General features: G+C 46.8%; 1 protein-coding gene across 1 annotated transcript; it reads left to right on the top strand.

Moving 5' to 3' along the window:
• The first annotated feature begins 374 nt into the window (after nucleotides 1-374).
• LOC145807658 (uncharacterized) lies at nucleotides 375-1,540 on the top strand. The gene is made up of 2 exons (XM_082906237.1): nucleotides 375-510; nucleotides 598-1,540. The coding sequence occupies exons 1-2, from the start codon at nucleotides 439-441 to the stop codon at nucleotides 1,312-1,314; spliced, it is 789 nt and encodes a 262-aa protein (XP_082762363.1). The 5' UTR covers nucleotides 375-438; the 3' UTR covers nucleotides 1,315-1,540.
• Nucleotides 1,541-10,066: the final 8,526 nt, after the last annotated feature.

Here is a 10,066-nt window from a genome sequence, read left to right as displayed (position 1 = left end):
TTCCTTCTTGAAGAGGCACCGGAGCCGGACCCAACTTTGCCCGAGATAAGACTTGTCCCTCTAACCGCAGAAGAAGAGATGGCGAAAAGGAGCAGAGTCAGGGCCCTTCTCACCGAAACAACTAGGCCCGAAGTGGCGCCTCCCAGCCAACCGCAGCCTGCTGTTGTCGCCCTTCCTTCCCAACAGCCATCCTCTTCCCGCCGAACCAAACGTGCCCGAACTTCCGAACCCGAACGAGTTTTGATTGATGAAGAAACTCCTATTCAGCCGAGCTTACCACCGAGCCCCCAACCGGAGTCTTCCGACCGAACCATCGGCTGCTGGGCACCGAAACTAACCTTCAACGACCGAGACATTCTAGACACAGGCTCGGTCGTTGCTGAGAAAGACCACCTGTTGGCCATCAACCTGGCCAAGAGCGTGTGTCTGCCCAAAGACATGGAACATCACCAAAAACAGTTAACCACCGAGCTGAAGTCCATCCGGTCTGCTACTAAATCCATGATTCTGGTTAGTGACTTCGGTTGCTTTTCTGTTTATGTTTCTTTTTCTTTTTAACTCTTTCTTCGGTTAAAGGGAAGTTGTTTGCTTTGTCAGGCTATTCAGAAAAACCAAATCACCCACAGGAAAGTACTGGAGCTGAGGAAAGTGACTAGGCAAGCAGCGGCCGAGGCAGAGGCGAAATCGGCCGAACTAGAAGAAGCCAGAAAGGAACTGGCCGAACTCCGAGGTGAGGTCGGCCGACTGACCGGAATGGTTAGTTCGGCCGAAGCTGAAAAACAAAAGACTGCCATAGTTCTGAAGGACAAGTACTTGCGCGAGTTGTTAAAACTTGAAAGAAAGAAGGATGCCGAAATAAAGGAGAAGGTAAAAGAGGCTGACAAGCAGGGCTTCAAGAGGGCAGAGGATGCTTACGCCCTACAATGCAATGCTGCCAAGGATCTTTTCTTTAAGTGCGGCTGGAGGGGAGCCGTTGAGAAGCTCGGTCATGATCCTCAGACCGAGGTTTTCAACCCTCCAGCCTACTTTATACCGAACTCCCTGCTGGAATACGCCAATACGATGCAGCAGCAATTCCTTGAGGACTCAGGTTCAGATGAAGACTCTGCCACTGAGGATACTCCGGTTGAAAACGTGGATCAGATAGATCGACCGGAGTCCAGAGTGGAAGATCTGACTGTTGAGCAGCCAAATGAAACTGTGGCTCCGGTCGATACCACTATTGTGACTGAAGGAGTCCTGCCGCCAGAGACCGGTCTTCCAGCTATCACTGATGCTGCCTTTGATGCCGAGATTGAAGATCTTTTCGCTTGACTTTGTATTCTTTTTCTTTGTAACCGAACTACACTCGTTTGTAATGACTTTTTCTTTGAATGAAAATTTTACGCGAACTTTTATCCCGGTTGTTGTGTGTATGCTTGCATTTGTAATGTCTTCTATTACTCCAAGTGTTATTTCGGTTTTTGGTTGGTTAAACTATACTTAGCAGCCAACCACTCCTTAGCCGACATAATTACTTCGGCTGAGGAGTACTAAGTGTTGGTTTAATCCAGCCAACCACTCTTCAGCTTTACACTTACTTCGGCTGAAGAGTAACAAGAGTTGGTTTATTCCACCAACCACTCTTCAGCCTTGCACTTACTTCGGTTGAAGAGTAACAAGAGTTGGTTTATTCCAGCCAACCACTCTTCAGCCTTGCACTTACTTCGGCTGAGGAGCAACAAGTGTTGGTTTATTCCAGCCAACCACTCTTCAGCCTTACACTTACTTCGGCTGAAGAGTAACAAGAGTTGGTTTATTCCAGCCAACCACTCTTCAGCCTTGCACTTACTTCGGCTGAGGAGCAACAAGTGTTGGTTTATTCCAGCCAACCACTCTTCAGCCTTACACTTACTTCGGCTGAAGAGTAACAAGAGTTGGTTTATTCCAGCCAACCACTCTTCAGCCTTACACTTACTTCGGCTGAGGAGTAACAAGTGTTGGTTTATTCCAGCCAACCACTCTTCAGCCTTGCATTTACTTCGGCTGAAGAGCAACAAGTGTTGGTTTATTCCAGCCAACCACTCTTCAGCCTTACACTTACTTCGGCTGAAGAGTAACAAGTGTTGGTTTATTACAGCCAACCACTCTTCAACCTTGCACTTACTTCGGCTGAAGAGTAACTAGAGTTGGTTTATTCCAGCCAACCACTCTTCAGCCTTACACTTACTTCGGCTGAAGAGTAACTAGTGTTGGTTTATTCCAGCCAACTATTGAAGTTAGTTTTTCCAGCCAACTTATAGTATTTGGTTATTCCGACCAAATGTCCTGCAGCCTGGATCCTTATCCTGGGCTTAGGAAAGGTGTTGGTTTAATCCAGCCAACCTCTAAGTTAGTTTTTCCAGCTAACTTAGAATGGAATGCTTGGAATATACTTAAGTCTTGAAGGCTAACTTTTACAAAGAGTAATCTGTGCTAAAAAGAATCTCATTTTATTGAAGGAAGAGAAAATTACATAATGTTTGAAAAAGAAAAGCTAAAAGTAAAATATCTTGAGATTGGCCGTATTCCATGGCCTAGGGATTGCCTCGCCATCCTTGTCTTCTAGGCGGTATGCCCCTTTGCCGGCTAACCCAACCACCTTATAAGGACCTTCCCAATTTGGGCCTAACTTGCCGTCTCCTGGGACCAAGGTGTTTCCCATTACTTTGCGCAATACCCAATCGCCAATTTTGAATTGTCTTGGATGAACCTTTTTGCTGTATTTTTTGATTAACTCTCGTTGGTATGAGGCGATGTGGACCAACGCTCTTTCTCTTCTTTCTTCTGCAAGGTTGAGTTCTAGGGCTATGGCTTCTCCATTTAAGTCTAGATCAAAATTTTCGCTTCGAATTGTGGGGAGGCCAACTTCTAGTGGGATCACTGCCTCCATTCCATAGGCTAAGGAGAATGGTGTTTCTCCAGTTGATCGCCGAGGTGTGGTGCGGTAAGCCCATAAAACATGAGGAAGTTCGTCCGCCCACTTGCCTTTTGCTTTCTCTAGCCTTTTCTTTAGTCCATCCAAGACGACTTTATTTGATGCTTCAGCCTGCCCATTTGCTTGAGGATATGCCGGTGTGGAATTGTAGAACTCTATCTTGTATTCTTCGCAAAAGCTTCTAAAGATCCTGCCGTCGAACTGAGTTCCATTGTCTGAGATCAGTGCTTTTGGTATGCCAAACCGAGTGATAATATTTTGCCAAACAAACTTCTTCACATCTTTTTCTTTGATTGATGCCAATGCTTCTGCTTCCACCCATTTTGTGAAGTAGTCTGTTGCTGCGAGAAAGAATTTTCTGCCTCCGGGTGCTGTTGGAAGTGGTCTTACTATGTCTAAGCCCCACATTGCGAAAGGCCATGGGCTAGTTAAGGGTAGGAGTTCTCTTGCTGGTTGATGTATTTGGTGCGCGAATTTCTGGCATTTTTCACACTTCTTCACATATTTCTCTGAGTCTGCTTGCATATATGGCCACCAATATCCTTGTGAAATAGCCCTGTAAGCGAGCGACCTTCCCCCTTGATGACTTCCACATATCCCTTCATGTATTTCGAACAAGAATGCTTCTACTTTGCTGGGATGAACGCACTTGAGGTAAGGCCCAGAGAACGACTTCTTATATACTGCCAAAGATGGAGATAGCCAAAACCGCTGCGACTTTGCCCTTATTCTGTTGGCTTCTTTTTTCTCTTCTGGTAGGATGCCGTCTTTTAGGAACAGGATGATGGGATCCATCCAAGAAGGGCCTAATTCTGCGCAATACACTTCTTCTGCTTCGGGGTCTTCTATGCTTGGTTTTGGTAAGAAGTCGACGAGTAATGGATGAGGGATTAATGTATCTGCCATTGAGGCAAGGCTTGCTAGCTCGTCCGCTCGGCTGTTTTCCTCCCTGCCAATTTGTTCTATTCTTACCACATCAAACTTTTTGATCTCCGTTCTGACTAGCTCTTGGTACTTGGCCATTCTGTCGTCCTTTGCTTCGTATTCGCCAGAAATTTGGTTTACCACCAGCAGAGAGTCACTGTACACCATTAGTTCGGTTGCTTTCATGAAGTGTGCTGATTTGAGTCCTGCGAGAAGCGCCTCATACTCCGCTTCATTGTTGGATGCTGGGAAGCCAAGGTTGATTGCTTGCTCTATAACCAGGCCGTCTGGAGAGATGAGGACTATGCCAAGCCCTGCACCATGTCGGTTGGATGCTCCATCCACAAAGAGCTTCCACATCTCTCCAACGAATAGTTTCCAGCAAGTGGAAGGATCAGACGATGCCGTGGGGTCAAGGATGGTGTTTTCTTCAAAGTCCATGTTGGTTGTCTGCCCTTCGTCCTTTGTTTGAACTGCTGGTGAGCCTTTGTTTGTCTCTTCCTTGTTGTCCTTAGTATGGTCTGCCTTAGTGCTTGATTGACTACCTTCTACTAGGGGTTGCGCTATTCCGGCGTCAACTTCCGTCCCTAGTTCGGTTGTATCAGTTAGGTCGACTGGGCAGATATGATGACTTCCAGGAGTAAATTCTGCGACGAAGTCTGCCAGAGATTGGGCTTTTATTGCTGTCTTGGGTTGGAACTTAATGTCGAATTGTCCCAACTCCACTGCCCACTTCAAAATTCGCCCACTAAAGTTCGCCCTTTCAAACAGAGCTTTCAGTGGAAAGGCCGTGAGGACGACTATAGTGTGGGCATGAAAGTAGTGCGCCAATTTTCTGGACGCCATCATTAATGCTAATGCTAGTTTTTCCAAGGGCAAGTACCTTGTTTCGGCTCCCAACAATGTCTTGCTGACATAAAAGATGGGCAAGTGTTGTATTCCTTCTGCACGAACCAACACTGCGCTAACTGCGTGCTGAGAGACTGCCAGGTACAAGAAAAGTTCTTCACCAGGTACTGGGGTAACAAGTAGTGGTGGGGAAGACATGTACTCCTTCAAGCTTTCCAGAGCTCGGTCGCATTCTTCATCCCACTCAAACTTGGCTTTTAAAGCTTGGAAGAATGGTCGTAGTCTGTCTGACGATCTGCTTATGAACCGGTTGAGTGCAGCCGCCATACCAGTGAGATGCTGCACTTCTTTGACTGAGTTTGGTCTCTCCAACTCCTGGATTGCTTTGATCTGAGAGGGGTCTGCTTCTATACCTCGGTTGGTCACCAGGAAGCCCAAGAATTTGCCAGATCCAACTCCGAATGCGCATTTGGATGCGTTGAGGCGCAGCTTGTGTTTCTTCAGGATCTGGAACATCTCGCCTAGATCTTTAAGATGGTCATTCTCATCCTTGCTTTTGACCACCATGTCGTCGATGTAAGCCTCCATTGTTCTACCTAACAATGGTTCAAACATCTTGGTGACCATCCTTTGGAATGTCGCCCCTGCGTTCTTTAGGCCAAAGGGCATGACCTTGTAGCAATATAACCCCCTTCTTGATAGCGAAGCAATAATTCTCCTCGTATAATCCTGTTGACCAAGTCCACGCTCCTCCTTGGTGTTGTGAAGGATGTGACCTCCTGATCTGGTCCATGCATGGCGATCTGGTGGTAGCCTCTGTATGCATCCAGGAAGCTGAGACGGTTATGCCCTGCCGTTAGGTCCACCAGTTGATCTATCCTTGGTAGAGGAAAGCTATCTTTTGGGCACGCCTTGTTGACTGTTTTGTAGTCGACGCAGACACGCCATTTACCATTCTTTTTCGGCACTACGACTGTGTTGGAGATCCATCTTGGGTAGTGCACTTCTCTTATTGCTCCTGCTTCCAGCAGGTTGCCTACCTCTTCTGCCACTATTTCGGCGTGGTGGAGTGCCGATCTGCGTGTGCGTTGAATGACTGGTCTGGCGGATGGGTGGACATTGAGTTGGTGACTGATGAAGTTTGGATCAATGCCTGGCATGTCGTAAGGTGTCCAGGCAAACACTTCGATATTAGAGGTCAAGAATTCCAAGACCTCTAATCTCTTAGCGCTGGACAATGATGAGCCAAGTAAGAAGAACTTATCCGGGTTCTTCTCATCTATTTTTACTTCCACCAAGTCTTCCACCGCTTTTTGATCAGCCTCTTTGCCGACGTCCGCGAATAGTTCATTACTCTCGGGTTCTTCCACCGAATGAACGTATCCTTTGGCAGCTCGGCTTCCGTTTGCTGTGGCGAAGCATTGTTTTGACATGATCTGATCGCCATAGACTTCTTCAATTATACCGGCGTCATTGGGGAACCGCATTACCTGATGGTATGATGACGCTACCGAACGCATGGCATGCAGCCATGTTCTGCCCAGGATGATGTTGTAGGTGGAGGGGACCTTCAATACCCAGAACTCCACCTGTTTTGATACACTTCCTGCTCTGACTGGAAGGATTATTTTGCCGACAGGCCACTCTGGCATGGAGTTGAATCCAATCAGGGGAGAAACTGCAGGTGCCAAGTCTTTGTCTTGCAGCTTTAGTTGTTTGAATATGTCGTAATACATGATCTCACATGAACTACCCTGGTCAATCAGAATCCGCTTGACGTCAAAATCCTTGACTCGGAGAGTGACGACCAGGGCATCATTATGGGGGCAGTAAATTCGTTCTAAGTCCTTATCTGAAAAGGTCATGACGTTAGCTGCCTCTGTCCTCCCCTTCTTGATGGCAGGTTGGGCACTCAATATTTCCCTAAAGTGCTCAGCCTTCTTGATTGAACCTCTGAGCTCACATACGCGCTCGGGTTCAAAAACTCCATGAATTACATTGATAATGCCTTGGGGTGGTGCATCGATTGGCATTCTATTGGGATGGTCATTATGGTCTTGGGGGGCCGGTTGCGTTCCTCCTTCAATGTATTTGTCCAAGTGGCCTGCTGCCACCAATTCTTCCAAGTGCTGTCTTAGCGGCGTGCAATTCTCAGTTCGCTGCCCCTTTTCTTTGTGGAAGGTGCACCGTGATCTGTCATCGTAATTCTTCTGACCTTCCCCAAGCTTGGCTGGCCACTTGACAAAAGGCTCATCTTTGATTTCGCTCAGAATTCGATATATTGGTTTTTTGAATACCGTTGTTATGGCAGTGCGGATTCTCAGCCATCTTTTGTCTGGGTCTTCACCGTTATCTCGTCTGCCACGCCCATTTTTGTTCTGCCGATCTACTGTATTGACCTTTGCTGAGGTCTTCTTTTCTGGTACCACGGTTGCACTAGATTTCGCTTTTGCACGTGCGCCATCCTCTTCTACCCTGATATGCTGATGCACTCTCTCCATCAGGGCCTCCATGGTGAGGGGTGGCGTCATGGTAATTGAATCCCTTAGTCGGTTCCCTACTGGTAGGCCTCTTTTATATTGCGCAATGGCTAGATTGGTGGGGCAGTCTCCAATCTGGTTGAAAGTTTCCCAGTAGCGACTGTTGTAAGATCTGAGGGTCTCTTTTTCACCCATGTCAATGGAGAGCAACTGATCTATCTCCACCGGTGTTTTAGTATTCGTCCGAAACCTCGTTACGAACGCTTCTGCCAGTTGGGCCCAGGAGGCTATGCTGCCCTCTGGGAGCTTTTCGAACCAAGTCAAGCCTAGGTCGCCAAGACTTGACGGGAAGAGTATGCACATTAAGGCCTCGTTTCGCCTGTACACAGCCATGACTTGGCGAAAGTGGCTCAGGTGTGAATACAGGTCCGTCTTCCCTTCATATGTATTGAATTTCGGCTGAAGGAAGCCTGATGGTAGGGGTGCGTTTTCGATCGCTGGGACAAACGGCGAAGTCTGTAGTCTCGCCAATGCCTTGTCCGCTGGTTCGTAGGCCGGTCGCGGTATTGGCATTCCAACCTCGACGCTTCCATGCGTCCGAGGAGCCAACCGTTGTAAGGCCGAAACTCGGTGTGGATCTCTTGCCCTGGCATCCTCCTTGCATCGTGCTTTTTCTTCTAGCATGGTTCGTAAGTCGGATGACCTGGGCAGCTCTGTTTGTCTGGATCTGGTTTGGTGTGAATGTGAAGGCCAATACGTGCTTCCTTCAGTGTATGATCTTTCGGATCTCGCCCTCTCAGACCTGGAGTGACGAGTCCTTGAAGATAAGGAGTGAGTGTCGTCTGTCCTGAGGCTTCTGCTCTCTCCTTGGGAGGGTGTAGTATTCCTACTACGACTCTCTGAGTGGCGAGGGGGCGTCTTGTGCTTGCGCCCCTCTCCTGTCGCCACATCTTTAGTCTTCATCTGGCGTTTCAAAGCCTCCATGTCCGCCGCCATCTTTCGAATTAGTTCATCTTGTTCTTTCACGCGATCTTCCAGGGCATGAGGATCAATCCTCCTCCTTTGCCTGTCAGGACTCTGAGAGTGACGAGGGCTGCTATTCCGCCTTTCCCTGCCACTCCTCCTGGAGTTATGTTGTTGGGGCTCCAGATCAGCCATGGGAGGGACAGAGGGTAGTCCTTCACGCCTTGCGCCCCCCTCTGGAGTTAGTCCGTCGACGGCGGACTGCGGCAAGTCTTCAATGTGTGCCATTGAATGAGAAAAGGAGAAGCTTAGTCAAGAGGTTTTTGTTCTTGTCTGTATCTTCCCACAGATGGCGCCAATTGTACGGGGAGGAAATAATTCTCCTCGTATAATCCTGTTGACCAAGTCCACGCTCCTCCGTACGGCGTCGCTTTGTCACCTGAAAACACAAACGTGAGCTAGCCGGCGGGTGTGTGCCGGAAACCTCTCCGATGCCTAAGTCAGAAAACTTGACAAATAGACAAAGCTCTAAGTTCTCAGAAAGATTGTGTTCAATTACCTCCTCCAAGGTGATGCTTGTAGGCTTTTATAAGTTTCCCGTGGCACAATCCCGGTAGGACTTGTATTTCTCCATGCAGAGTCCTCCTAGGATTCATACTCCTAAGGATAATGCTTATCCTTTTACACCCTCCCCCACTGCTTAAACCAAGTGGGATGGTTTTCTCCATGGCCGAACTACCACATGACCGAAATAACACTGGCTATGCTGAGCCACATAGAAGGTCGAACTATCCTTAGCTCGATCTTCTCTACTAACTCATTACTTCGGCTGCCCTTGTTCAACCTTGGTGCGTTTAGATCAAACTTCCAAGTAGCAAGTTCTGACTGACCTAACCAGAGTATGTCGCGACCGGACTAACAATGAGACCGGCCTAACTCCGAGTTGCCTCTGGACCGGAGTAGCTTTACTCCTCCTTGGGCCGAAGCAACTATCCTTTCTTGAGCCGGAATAAACTTACCTCCTTGGGCCGAAGTAACTTTGTCTCCCCAAGGCCGGAGTAACCTTGCCTTCTAGGCCGGAGTATTCAGTACGGCCTTTTTACCTAGTCCTCTGCGTTTTGGGCCTCAAAACCCAACTCGAAGCTCGGCCCAATTTTTCCCAAAAATTACCCTCTCACTAGCAAATGAGCAGGAACTTCATAAAGTTGCACAGCGAAGGCTGATAATAAAACAGAATATTGTTAATAAAACAGAATACTTATATTTCACCTAATTTCACACATCTTTTCCCTTCCCCTTTCCAAATCCCTCTCCAAATTCCCCGACCAAACACAACGTAAAACTCTAATTTTTTTGCGTTTTAAATTTTGGTTCAATCTTTCTTATTGTGTGTCTTAATGGAATAATATCTAAAAACATATTCTTTGCAAATATAAAGGGGATTTAATCGATAATTCTTTTTTGTTAAATTTTCTTATTTATACGTCTCTTGGATTAGACTTGTGTGGACTGAATTTCTGTGGATTGTGAATTTCTTCTCATCTTAATTTATGCAAGTAAATTTCAGAAATTGTATATGCAAGAAAATTGCCTGGATAATACTAGCAAATAATTTTATTTTATTTTATTTTTTAATACTAGCAAATGAGCAGGAACTTCACAAAGTTGCACGGCGAAGGCTGATAATAAAACAGAATATTGTTAATAAAACAGAATGCTTATATTTCACCTAGTTTCACACACCTTTTCCCTTCCCTTTTTCAAATCTCTCCCCAAATTCCCCAACCAAACACAGCGTAAAGCTCTAATTTTTTTGCGTTTTAAATTTTGGTTCAATCTTTCTTATTGTGTGTCTTAATGGAATAATATCTAAAAACATATTCTTTGCAAATGT

Source organism: Camellia sinensis, chromosome 14 (genome assembly GCF_055761805.1).
Source record: "Camellia sinensis isolate YWXY chromosome 14, ASM5576180v1, whole genome shotgun sequence".
Taxonomy (NCBI): Eukaryota; Viridiplantae; Streptophyta; class Magnoliopsida; order Ericales; family Theaceae; genus Camellia; species Camellia sinensis.
This window is presented reverse-complemented; position numbering and strand designations above follow the sequence as displayed.

Bases quoted from the DNA above. Each gene is read 5' to 3' on its own strand.
- LOC145807658 (XM_082906237.1), top strand. From the start codon at position 439: ATGGAACATCACCAAAAACAGTTAACCACCGAGCTGAAGTCCATCCGG. The intron at 511-597 runs GTTAGTGACTTC...TTGCTTTGTCAG, and splicing joins CTACTAAATCCATGATTCTG to GCTATTCAGAAAAACCAAAT.